Source organism: Mandrillus leucophaeus, unplaced genomic scaffold (assembly GCF_000951045.1).
Source record: "Mandrillus leucophaeus isolate KB7577 unplaced genomic scaffold, Mleu.le_1.0 Scaffold511, whole genome shotgun sequence".
NCBI lineage: Eukaryota > Metazoa > Chordata > Mammalia > Primates > Cercopithecidae > Mandrillus > Mandrillus leucophaeus.
The window spans coordinates 88,297-102,219 of NW_012105487.1; the positions used below are offsets into that span (position 1 = coordinate 88,297).

At 39.2% G+C, this 13,923-nt stretch overlaps 1 protein-coding gene across 2 annotated transcripts in view; it reads right to left on the minus strand.

Annotated features, from left to right (window-relative positions):
* LOC105551239 (glypican-6) overlaps nucleotides 1-13,923 on the minus strand; it is a 1,217,642-nt gene that overhangs the window by 87,098 nt on the left and 1,116,621 nt on the right. For both annotated transcript variants that reach the window (XM_011996405.1, XM_011996404.1), the window contains exon 5: nucleotides 7,674-7,804. In XM_011996405.1, coding sequence (XP_011851795.1) covers nucleotides 7,674-7,804 — 131 coding nt within the window. The remainder of the gene's footprint in view (nucleotides 1-7,673; nucleotides 7,805-13,923) is intronic.

The window sequence follows — 13,923 nt, forward strand, 5'->3', positions numbered from 1 at the left end:
TCATCTTCATTTGAGCTGTAGATTGGGAAAAACTGTCTAGAGAAAATTAAGTACCTGAAGGCTGTCCTGCTCATCTTTAATGCGTTCTACCCTCGTCAGTAGTAAGAATTAATTGAATGGATGGTTTCAACTGGAATGTAATAAGTCTTCCTTCTTAATTTAGATTATCTCTGACAAACCAATCTTTTCCTAGATTAGGTTTGAAATTATTCCGAATATAGTTAAATGATATATAGTGAGATCAGTTTCATCCTCCCTGATAGGATAGGAAGAAAGTTATCCACACATCTGAAATTCAAAGGCAGGGATTCAGGTTTTTTCTCCCTTCCCTTGGGGAATTTCCACAAATCTGCAAAGTTCTGAACTGTTGGGTAACTGTGGTGGTGGAAGATGGTGGAATAATGAAGGCTCTTCCGTGCCTCTGATGAAGATTGAAATTGATGAATGTAGTAAGCTTGGTTGGGGCTTGAAGCACTAACACCTATGTTTCCTATCAACAGGTTCCCTATAGTATGCTGTGGGCAACAGTCCTCCCTTAGACGGCTGGATCCTCAAAGGCTGAAGTCTATCTGGTGCTGGTGGGAGGGTAATTACTGAGGAAACAGCATGGCATGCTGGGAAAGTCTTTCTCTTTGAATCTGACAGACCTGGGCTGCAATCCCCGTTCGCCACTTGTTTGTTACATGACCTCAGGCTTACTCACCACTTGTTTGTTACATGACCTCAGGCTTACTATTTAATCTCTCTAGACTTAACATTTCTTACCTGTATAACAAAGAAATGAATGTTCTTTACAGGAGTGCTGTGAGGAGTTGAAATAAATACAGAAGACATCTAGAAAGACCAAGATGTCACCAGAGGAAGGACTCTGTCTTGCCCTCTGTATCAGTCCATTTTCATGCTGCTATCAAGAACTGCCCAAGACTGAGTCATTTATAAAGAAAAGAGGTTTAATTGACTCACAGTTCCCCATGGCTGGGGAGGCCTCAGGAAACTTAAAATCATGACAGAAGGAGAAGCAGGTGTGTCTTATATGGCGGTGGGTGAGACAGAGTGTGTGAAGGAGGAACTGTCAAACACTTATGTAACCATTGGATCTTGGGAAAACTCGCTCACTATTATGAGAACAGCATGAGGAAAACTGCCCTCATGATCCAATCCCCTCCTGCCAGTTCCCTCCCTTGGCATGTGGGGATTATGGGGATTACAATTCAGAGATGACATTTGGGTGGGGACACAGAGCCAGACCATAGCATTCTGTATTGTATTCCTTGTGCCTGGTACTTGGCAGAGTGTTCGTTGAAAGGATACAGCAGGTGTTCAACCAATGGTAACCATGGTTGTCACTGTTACTAGGAGATTCTGTCCCCAAAAGGAAATTGGGAAAGTTTTAATATGCTGTTGCCCCTGGTCTTTAAAAATGTATATGTACATATAATATTGTACAAAAGGTATACAAATGGAGTTTGAAATAAGTGTCATGTTATTACCAAAATATTCTAACTTGGTTATACAACTGGACATAGCCAATGTATTTTTTGGAAATAATCTCAACGTGCCTCATCCCTAATAGCTTCCTTGTGGGCTAAAAAGAGAGAAAATGGATCTGACAGTCCCTATAAAAACAGATCTGAGACAAGACTGGAGCATGAATATACATGGTGAGAATAAATCTTTCTTTTGGTCTGTAAGTCCCACTTCTTCATGATCTCAATTATTAGGCAGAAAAACATTAGCTATTCCTTCTCCTAGATATGATGTGAGAGTTTGGGGAAAGAGATGTCCCATCTGAAACTGTGGTGTGTTCACCTTTGGCCTTCAGATACATAAGAGAGAAAAAAGGATTTTATATTGTGTACTATTAAAACTCTAGGAGAGGTTGGAAGCAATGAATGACAGGGTTGGATAAGAGAAATATTTAATTAGAATTTATCACGTGGAAGTACTAGGCGTAGCTGTAAAAGGAATCAGTCAGAAAGAGGGAGCTTGGGTCCTCCTGGCTTTGCTACCTTTGGCTGTAGAACTTTCTCCTAACACTTAATCTATTCAGTAAATATTTACTGAACCTTGCCCTTGTGTGAGATTGACTCAGTAGGCACTGACATCATTAGGGTTAGGGTCAGGGTCAGGGTTAGGGTTAGGGTTATGCATCGATTAGCGAGATGTGCTTTGGAATCAGATGCTCTTCTACCCTTTGCACCGTCAAACCTTGGTAAGTTACCTAACTTTTCTGTCTTGGAAAATAACTTTTCTGTCTTTGCAAAATAGGGAGCTGTATCTCATCACAAGCACTATTATAAATATTACACAATAGAAACCATGTAAAGCACTTAGTATTGTCCCTGGCAGTAAGCACTCAATAAATACGAGTTGGCAGTTACAAATATTGTTGCGTTCCTGAAAGAGGCTCTGGGAATGACTTCTAATAGTAACTGCTTTAATACAATAAATGATTTCCAAAGGAGAAGTTGCCAATCATATTCTAGAGGAAAAAGTTATTTTAATTTCTAAACTTTACAACCCTCAGGATGTCTGGCCCCAATTAGGAGCTAGCTTCTGGCCTCACCTGGAGCTTGCCTCTCAGAAGTTAACCATATTTCTGGTTATGTAAATACTCAGCCTCAGTCTGGAAATCTAGAACTTCAAATGTGACGAGACTGTTTATCAACAGTGTCCTAGGGTTTCTTTGAAAAAAAAAAAAAAAAGATAAATTCAACCACCCAGTTCTTAGCTAGAATATAGATTTTAGACTCTACTTAAGGTGTATTATAATTTCATGGATGTGGCTTATATGGTAAATGAAACTACATATTTCTAAATTTAAAAGTAAATTCCATTCCCCTGATGAAATAAAATCTCTTTTCAGAATACATCTGTTCCACCAGCAAATCCTGTTGGTGTTTCCCATGGAATTTGTCTAAATTCCAACCACCTTTACCTCTCCATGATATTTAAAGCTGGCTTTAGTTCTTTCTCAACTCTGTCTTCCACATTAGCTCCTGGCTTCCTTTCCCTCTTTCCTGAAGAGTCTTGTTGTTCTCTTCTTCCTCTCCTCTTCCTTAATTCCTTGCATCCTCTTTTCTCTGTGCCAGCCCTACCAGACATACTATTTTGTTTCTGCCATTTTTTTGACCCTTGGTCCTGTGTCCTCTCATGTGAGTGGACTCTTACATGCCCTCTATTATCCCTTTTTTTCTTTCTTTCTTTCTTTTTTTTTTTTTTTGAGATGGAGTCTTGCTCTCTCACCTAGGCTACAGTGCAGTGGTGCAATCTTGGCTCACTGCAACCTTTGCCTCCTAGGTTCAAGAGATTCTCCTGCCTCAGTCTCCTGAGTAGCTGGGATTAACAGGTGTGCACCACTGTGCTCGGCTAATTTTTGTAGTTTTAGTAGAGACGGGGTTTCACCATATTGTCTAGGCTGGTCTCAAACTCCTGACCTCTGGTGATCTGCCCACCCGAGCCTCCTAAAGTGTTGGAATTACAAGTATGAACTACCATGTCCGGCCTCCCTATATTATCTCTACTCTTGATTTTAACATTTCTTACAAAGATATGTATCATACTGAAGTACACTGTTTATTAACAGCAATACTGTAATAATGATAGTTGGAAAATTTTCACAAAAATGTCTGATTTACATTCTAGTAATAAACAGTCCATCTGATCTCTTGAAGAATTTTTAATAGAATACTTGACCTAAACTGTAGTTAATAACAATGTATTTTATACTTGAAAATTGCTGAGAGAGTAGATTTTAAGTGTTCTCACTACAAAAAATGATAAATCTGTGAGGTATAATGCATTTGTTAATTAGCCTGATTTAACCATTTCACAATGTATACATATTTCAAAACAATCTTTTAACATCACATGTATATACAAGTTTATTTGACAATTAAAAATAAATTTAAAGAAGATAATAATTTAGTTAGCGCATTCTTTGAACTGGGCCAATTTCTTTTTTTCTTTCCTTTTTTTTCCTTTCTAGAGCCAGGGTCTCATCCTGTCGCCCAGGCTGGAGTGCAATGGCATAATCATAGCTCACTGTAGCCTTGACCTCTCTGGCTCAAGTGATTCTTCTACCTCAGCCTCCCAAGAAGCTGGGACTACAGACTCATACCACCACACTGCGCTAATTTTTATTTTCTGTAGAGATGGAAGTCTCTCTGTGTTGCCTAGGCTGCTTTTGAACTCTTGGACTCAAGTGATCCTCCTGCCTCAGCCTCCCAAAATGCTGGGTTACAGGTGACAGCCACCACACCTTGCCTCTTCTTTTAAATTAATGATTTTTATTACTTCATTAAAGATTTCTTAAACGAAACATTTTTTATGCCACTGACTTGATTCATACTAAACTGCTAGCATTGTTTTTGTGCCATCAATACAAATGTCAATACAGCCCTGGGGAAAGGCAAATCCTGTTTGTTTTATCATAAGGAATAGTTCTGATTTCTCAGACTACCCACAATGGTCGTGGGGGTCCCTAGAATACCATGAACCCCAACTTGAGAACTACCATTTTAATTTGCAAAGGTATTCCATAAAACCATATTATTTCTTCTTATCTAGACATTTTATAGATGAGGATGGAGCACTAAGGGACATTTCAACACTTAGTATATATTAGGAACTTAAAATTTGTCTTTGTGTTATCAGTGAGTAAACTAGACATACCTAAAATCCAGGTCCCCTGATATCTGGTCCTGTCTTCCTTTTATTAAAGATTTATTTATTTTTCTAGGTTTGGATGGACATAGGGAACCTGTAGCAATGTAAAGGAGGAACATCTAACTGTCTAACCTCCACACTGTGCCACAGCTCCATCAATTTGCATGGCGGTGAGTGACATTAGTTACCCTGACTTGTTACACTACAAAACTTTGTGGGAGTCATTTCAGACACTGGATTTAATATACGTAGATGATACTTTCAGAAATAACATTTTTTAAACTTGAAGCTGGCCTCCCCGTCATCTCCCTGTGTGAACAGGCCAACTCTCCTAAAAAAGGAGCTCTTGTAGTTTTAAGTGAAGAAATGTAACTCCACAAAGAAAGCAGGGTGCGGGAGTGAAATGACCAGCCACGCAGCAGACTCAATACAAACTGGTTGAGGACAAACAGTGTAACTATTACAGAAGTGGTTTCTTTTTTTCTTTTTCTTTTTTACCTTTAAGCTCTGTTGGATTGAGAAGGCATGGTTTCTTTGCTTGAAATGGGTCCATGTCTTAACAGTTGTTTGCAGCTCACTCACCGGTGCATTTCCTTTTTTTCTTTATTATGTATTCAACAAGCATCTGCCTACACTTTCTATGTGCCAAGTGCTGGGCTGTGTTCTAGCTACACAGCTGGGATTCCAGCCACTCATGGAGTTTCAGTGAGTGAAGTCAGGAGAAGACTGGTAGGGAAAAAATATCAAACAAACACATATATAATAGATGCTGTGACAGATTTCTGTTACAGAGAATTGCAAGACGGACCTACTGAAAGGTGAGAGGAGTGAAAAACATTACAGACGAGAAGCTGCAAGTATATTCAAGGAACTGAGAGACAGACCATGTGGCTGAACAAGTAAACAAAAGGGCCAGTGGTATTAAACAAGGTTAGAAGGTAGGCAGGGGCCAGATAATGCAAGAGCTTGCAGGAGTTTTATTCCATTCTAAGTACAAAAGAAGTTTATTCCATTCTAAGTACAAAAGAAAGGCACAGTGGGGGACTGGGGACATGGAGGGAGGTGGGTGTGGTGCATGACCTTGTTGATGTTGTAGAAATACTTAGGTTACTGGATGAAGAATAAATTGGAAGGGGTTCTAGAGTGGAAGCCAGGAGACCAGTGAGGAAGCTGTTGCTTTTAGAGAAACTGAGGATCCTTGAAAAAAAAATATAATCAACGATAGAAACTTCCTGTTCAAATATGTCCAGGCCCTGGGGAAGGAGAAGTTTCTTCCTATTACTTATTATTGTGTGGTGCTATGTTATGTTAATTAATTCATATAATTTCTGATCTGTTCAGTGTCTGTCTCTCCTCTTAGAAGGTAAGCTTAGGGCAGAAATGGTGCTTTGTTCACTCCTATCCCCAGGACAAAACCATGTCTGCCACATGGATTCTCAATAAACATTTGCTGAATGAATGAACGAATGAATGAATGGAATGAAAAGGGTAAAAAAGAACACTTGACTTGGAAAATGTATGCACATGCACCAATGGAAACAGATACTTACTTCTAAGAAGTTGTGATGGTCTCAAACTGCAGATAATTTTGTCCATGTGTTCCTCCTGTTCTATTTTCTAGAGCTGTTTTTGACATTAACAATCTTAGCACCTGATTACTTGAGTACCAATGGGATACCATGCCTCTCAAAATAACATTAATTGGTTTCTAGGCATAGATTTGAGAGGAATGGATGATTGCTATTTTTCCACAGGAAAGAAAGAAAATGGCCTTTCATGGAAACCCCAAACATGCTATTTCCCCAACAGGTGATGGTAATTTGGAGCATCCTCCTTTATACAGGCTACCCTGAGCTCATTAAAACCCCCAAAAAGGCCTATGAAACTCTAGCTCATCCAATCTCCCAGGGAGAAAAAGGGACCCAGGCCAGATTCTTTCTTCTTCATCCTACCAGTTCACCCTGAAAAGCCCAAATCTAGTTTGATTCATGCTTAGCCAAGGAGACCTAGTAGGAATCCGTGGCTTTTTTTTTCTGCTCTGCAAGGTCTTCCTACTACCTGTCCCCTCCTGCGTGATTATATTTGAAATCTCTTTCACAAAGGATTTTAAATATTAAAGAAAGCTAATCATGCAACTCTTTGCCTGACATATTTTTGTGTAAATGACTTTCAATTAAAATGCAATCACTCAGTCACCAGGTTTAAAGGACTGATACAGATTTGGTTAGTGTTTCATGAAAGGGAGACTAGTCGAGAGAACAGAAGGGCATTGTGCAGGCATCACTATGGGAGAAAAAGGTTGGTGAAGGAAGAGGCAGGAGACCCACTGCAAACTTCTCAATTTTGCTTAAGGCGGGTCCTGTTTATCTTCAACTGGGTGGAAACAAATAAAAAATTGTGAACCTGGCATTTGTGTTGTGCAGCTGCAAACCCAGGAGCTTTGTCTCCTGTGATTTATGAAAATGTGCTACTTTTGTTCTTTTCATGTGTGCTTGACTTCATACAAAGGAGCATTTTCCCCTGAAGATTCGTTAATGAAAGTTACACCATAGTCTTAAAAGGAAGTCAGATGGGATGTTTAATTATTTACAATTGAAAATATAGAACATGTGCCTGGTCTGCACAGCCGAAGATATAATTAGAAGTTGCTAGAGAGAGAACAGGGCGAGGGTGTGCAGACATTTCAAATATTAAAAAGAAAATTCCCCCCAAATTGCTCACAAATGTGAGGGATTAGTCAACATACTTGGGGCTCTCTGAAACTTTTTGACAGCCCATAATTTCTTCGTGATTGAGTAGTTGCAAGCTAAAAAATTGCTTTCCTTCTCAATGCCATTTTGTTAGACATTTTTAATGAAGTAGCAAATTTGTGGCTCAACAGGAAAAGCTCACTGACAGCATATTAGAATTTATAAGCCCAGCCGACATATCTAGTTACTTCGTTTTTAGGTTACCGCACCTGTGTAACGTCCATGTATTGGCAGATACATTACTAACGCAAATACCTTGGCAGACACCTGCATGCTGTTTTCTTGCATGTTCATAATGGCTTCAGAAATCTTGACATCTATCGGGTCCATGACCGATTCAATGTTGAATGGCCCCTCCAGTCGCTCTGCCACCAAGAGCATTGCATCTGTTAAAATACAGAAACATGATTTATTTGTGAACTGGGAGCTCCAGGTTCCCAACCTGTGTTTAAACATTGTTAAAACAACTGGATGAAAAATAACCGTGCATTCACGTTTTAAAATTTGCTTTCATTATAGTACAGAATGAAATAGATGACTGAATCTTAATGATTGTATTTTGTTTGAAGATTCAAAATTATTTTATATGTCTAGAACCAGGGCTGAAAATAAGGAAATTAGTCCAAATGCAGAATGTTAAATATATCTAATGATTCCACATGAAGTAAAAAGAGTATTAGGTCAGGGATCAGCTGCATTTAGAAAAGGAGGTCTCACCTATCTTCTTCTGGAGTCTGGGGAAAACTGAGAATATGAGGGAAGACGTGCTGATTTGTGAATTTGGATGCACAAAAGTCAAGACCCAATTGAAGCATATCTACCTGTGTGAAGCATTTCTGGGTCTCTCAAGATGTATAGATCTGTCTGGATGTGATCACACTACTCAGCATTCCTTTCAGCATTTGCACTTTGACATCTTTTGGGGGACAGGGGAGCTTCTCTGATTTGGTTTTGTATATTCAAGGCCTATTATGGTACCCACCACATTATAAGCTCTCAAAAAAGTTGATGAAATTACACTGAACTGAAATGAATGCAGTATTGCTTGGAAATATTTAGTTTTCTGTTGAAGACATCAGCTATATTCAAAGTCTGAAAGCTACTGTGGCCTGGGGGAAAAAGGAAAAGTTTTTGGGTTGGATCATAAGGACTTAACATAGAGTCACAGTTCAAAGTTATGGGGTTGAAATCATCTCTGAGCAGGTTCTCTTCTTGTTTAAATTAAAACACTCTCTCCGTTAGTAGAACTTATCTTCTATAGGTAAGGTGAGAAGCTGTTTGATTTGTATCATAAAGTGGGGAAGTTTCCCTTTGGTGATTTCAATGTTTCTGTTCCACACTGAACCCTGACCATGGTACTAGACTTGCAGGTTCTGAGGCCTGCAAACTCATCTCCCCCAGCCACAATAAAAGTGCTGAAGTTAACCCTTTCCTAAGCAGGTGCCTTCTTGGCCTTGGGAAAAGGCAATCCTATTGATGACCCAGCACTCTTCAACATAAAACTAAATGGCCCCATTTGCCCAAACTACCAGTTCCTATATTTCTATTCATTATCTCAATTCATTTGCCTTGTTATATAAACTAAGATAATACATTTTTGATATAAGTAGGCCCTATTTATTTTTCTTTTAATGTAGACCACCAGTCAGAATATGCTGCTTTATGTTGTTTCTTATCTGGTTTATGCCATTACTAATTTTTAAAAAACACAATATAAGTAAAAACATGAAATAAAATTAGATTCTCCTTTGAGGACTCCAAAGCCAGTATACATTGGCTCAAAACTTCAGGATCATCCTTAGTGAGACCTTTTGCAAACTTAAAAATTTGCTAAGGGTAGATTTCATGTTTTTTTAAATTACCCACAATAATAAGAACACTAATGACTATTATATTGATTAATTTCAGTAGTTCTTACTAATCAAAATACCTGTTGATAAATCATTAACTAGTGTGAATGTATGCAAATACATTGAAATACTGGATTCCTTTTACTAAAAAACACATAAATTATTCAAATTATTAGAAAAGCTCAGAGAAAATGTATGTGAAACAGCTAGATAAAATAATGTGGATGCACTGACTATAATGATACATAGGTTTTTGTGAAGAATAGGAGGAAGACTGACAAAGGGCATCAATAGTGTGTTTTTGGGCTTATATTTTTCTGATGACAGAGCTGTTTGTGAAAAAAAGCTACCTGATAGAAGGCCAGAGAAATCTACACAAATAACATGATGTCTAAAAGAAGAAAAAAATTTAAAAAGCAAACATATGTGTATTCTCATGATATAATCACCCCCATCCCCAGTTCCCTATTTTGTTCTAAATATTCATGACATGCAAGGAAAAGCAGCTTTTCAGAAAACTCCTCCAATATTTTTCGAGGTCACTGTAAACGGTCAGGTTCATAGCTACTGCCTGTAGAGGCCAAGTTCAAACACATGATGAGGTGACAAAGCAGTGGAAGGTCAGAGCTGTCGGCCCTGGGACTTGGAAAAGGCCTCAAAATGAATGGTGGCTCTTCTTTGACCCCAGGCCCCAGGCGGAGACAGGGTCTGCATGGCCCACTGAGCAGCCGCGTGCATCTGTGCTTGACTGCTTTGCTTCCCACCCGCCAGGCAAGCCTGTCATCATCAGTCAAGCTCCCTGGAGGAGAACTTCCTTCCCACCTTGGGGCTGAGGAAAGCCATGCCTTAGGACATGACACCTCAGCCTCTCTCTCAGCTCAAAGTGAAGAAAACACAAAATAACTTGGTGACATCAAGGCAGTAGTTGGTAAGCTTCTCTGAAACCAGTTAAGTCACAACATAGCATAACTTACTCCAGAGGCTGCCATCCTGGGCTGTCTTAATTATCTCTGTGCCACTTATATTTTGAAATATTGGGAACATTATTTTTAACTCTGCTCTTGGAGCTGTTTTCTCTTGTCAATTAAATCAGGACACTTACAGTATGTCAGCTAAAGATCAGCAGATCCTTTCTGCTTACATCTCCTGTGTTGCCCATTTTGTTTCTCCTTAAAGAAGACTGTTGCCTCCCTAAAGCAGTATGTAATTTTTATCTGGAGAATAAAATTTAGATATATTAGAAATAACTGATATATCAGCATGAAGTGTGGATGTACATAGAGAGACACTGTGTGTTAGCATAGGTTGGTGGGGGCCATGTAGCAGCTCCACCAGAGGTGCCCAACCAAAGGCAAGGAGCCAGGATGTGGGTAAAGCTGCGCCTCTGGGCCAAGGCCCTCTACTTGTGTAAGCATGGGGTTTCTGGTTAGGAATGAAGACTGTGGAGTCAGGTGCCCAGGTTTCAATCTAGACTCCTCCACTAAATGGCTGGGAGATAATGTACAAGTCATTTAGTTCACAAAGTCCCATTTTCTTAATCTATGCAACAGAGATTATGACAATATATGCCTCATAGTGGTGGTAGGCACAATGAAATGAGATCATGCTTGTAAAGTTATTCAGCACAATGACCAGCACAAAATTAGCTCCTAACAAAGCTTAGCTTTTGTAAGTCACCACCTCCAGGCACTGTAAGGGGAAAGGAAAGGACCAATTTGCAAGATATTTTGGTGGAAGTATTGACAGCAATTGCTATGAGGAATAAGGGAGTAAAAGGCACATGGATGACTTTAAGATGCATAGCTGGTGCTCTTTTGCATGTTAAATTAATCTTTTGATAATAGCTGCCTTTTGATGGATGAGTTCATTAGCGAAAGATACAAAGCTGCATTATTTTCTCATGATGTGCTTCTTTGCCAATTAAAGATGACTGCAATATCTATGACACTCTTTTCACTGAGAGGTGGGGTTTATGTCCTGTCCTCTGAATCTGGATTGGCTCAGTGACTCCTATGACTGACAGCATGTGGTTGAAGTGACACTCTGCCAGTTTCCAGCGCTAGTATTTAAGAGACCACTTTCTGTCTCTTACAAGACTCTACTCTGAGATCACAGTGCTGGAGGGGGCATGTGTAGGGATTCCAGATGACAGTCCCAGTTGAGCCTAGATCTCCATCTGCCCTTGCCAAGGTGCCAGACATATGAGCAAAGCCATCTTGAACCTTCCAGACCAGACCATCTGCCAGCTGATTACCACTTGGTGACCCAGTCAACACCACATGGAGCAGAATAATCAACTAGTTGAGCCTTGCCTGAATATCTGGTCCACAGTGATATGGTTTGGCTGTGTCCCCACCCAAATCTCATCTTGAATTGTAGTTTCCATAAACTCCATGTGTCGTGGGAGAGCTCTAGTGGGATATAAATGAATTGTGGGGGCAGTTATGCTGTCCTCATGACAGTGGGTGAGTTCTCATGAGATCTGATGGTTTTATAAGGGAGTTTTCCTCCCCTTTGCTCATACTTCTCCTTACTGGTGCCATGTGAAGAAGGGACATGTTTGCTTCCCATTCTGCCATGATTGTAAGTTTCCTGAGGCCTCCCCAGCCATGCAGAACTGTGAATCAATCAAATCTCTTTCCTTTATAAGTCACCCAGTCTCAAGCAGTTCTTTATAGCAGTATGAGAATGGACTAATACACACAGTACACTGATTTATAATAGTAGGATTGTTATTTTAACCTGCTAAATTTGAGGATAATCTGTTTTGTGGCAAGAGAAAACTGGAACAGCCAAATGATAATATTTATAAACTACTCAGATAATTTCCCCTTTTTGTTTGACAGGACCTAAATGTTCAGAATTTTAGTCAATTAATATTTAACAGATTTAGCATTTATGATGTCTCCTCTGATTACAAACATTGGGATGGTCAAGAAAATATAAAATGTTGTCCAGAAAGGAACGGAGAATTTGCTCTAATTTCTACAAGGCATTATGGTACACCAAAGGCACATCAGCTAGCCTCAGGTGAGGAACCATGTCTCCCTTGGAATGTGAGAGAGATACAGAGTAGGTTTGGAAGAAGGAAACAACTCTGATTTTTGTCTAAGTATTGACTTCATGAAGAGTGAAGTTTCTTGACACAGGGAGGTAGCCATTATCTGCTATGTCTGGATGGCATTGGATTAAAAACTATCTTACTGCTGTTTTTGGTAAGGAGATTCCTAAATGTTTATGTTCCCTTAGAATATAAATCTTAAGTGTGACTCAATATGACTATATATACACTTTCAATTTGCTTCTTGAGAAAAAGAGACATAAAATCAGAAATGGCTTTCCTGAATGCCACTGACTTTAACCTAGAACATATTGATTTTCAAAGTGTTTTAGACAAAGCAAGAAGATAAACTCATTTTTTAAGAATGATACGATATTCAATGAGAACACATGGACACAGGGAGGAGAACACACACTGGAGCCTGTCGAGCGGTGAGAGGGAAGGGGAGGGAGAGCATTAGGACAAATACCTAACGTATGTGAAGCTTAAAACCTAGATGACAGGTTGATAGGTGCAGCAAACCACCACGGCACATGTATACCTACATAACAAACCTGCACATTCTGCACATGTATCTTGGAACTTAAAGTAAAATTTAAAAAAATTACCAAAAAGATATGTTTTTAAGATTCTCCTAGGTAGAAAAAACCTTGAAAATTCAATTCAAATAAGCTCAAGTGAATCTAATAACTATTTGTTAAGTACCAAAGAGGGTCACTATAAATTGGTAGGGGCACAGAAGCTGTCCATGGTGCTGCATTCATGGAGTTTAGAATCTTTTTGAAGTGACATAGATGAAGCGTATTAAAATTTTTAAAAAAACTTTCTTTTGGGGGATATTTGAATTAAGATGATAATGTGTCATTTCAGTGTTCTCAGTAAGTCATCTAAATTTGTCCTTAATGATCAACTCTTTGAAAAATGAAATCTGTAAGCACAATCTACCTTATTGTTGTATCAGAATTCCATGGCACCCAATTTTTCTCTTTTCTTTAGAAGCAATGCTCACCTACTCTTAACTATCTGCTGCATGTGTGTTTTAGCTTAACCAAGATATTTTCCCCACTGAGAAGCATACAAAAGAATTTTTAAAAATCAAGCAATTTAAAAAGTACTCTGGTTAATTCACTCATTGGCACCCAGTTATTCATTAAAAGAAAAAGAAAAAGAAAAATGTGGCTGCAGTGTTTATATATAGGCTGATTAATGCCCATGGCATGAATGTAATTAGGGGCACTGCTGTCTCCTGTGGTGTGTTGGAGACAGGCACGTTAAGTACACACATCCTTAGCTTTCACCCAAATCGGTGAATTAAAATGCTTATGAGATCTTGAGTTGGAATGTGTTTCAGGAGAGGCTGGAAAGAGAGCACAGCTAGTGGGGACTTAGGAGTATATAACCACAGCAGGCAGCCAGGATCTGAATGACCTGGAAAGAGGGACAACTTGGGACTACAAATTACCCAGGCAGAAGGTCCTAGCCCTTTTTAGAGTATTGAAACATTTTTGTTTCTGATTTTAAAAATTATCTCTGGCTTTGTTGCTCTCTAATCTCTTCTCTGACATTGCTAGCAGAGCTGTCTTTTAAAAACGTG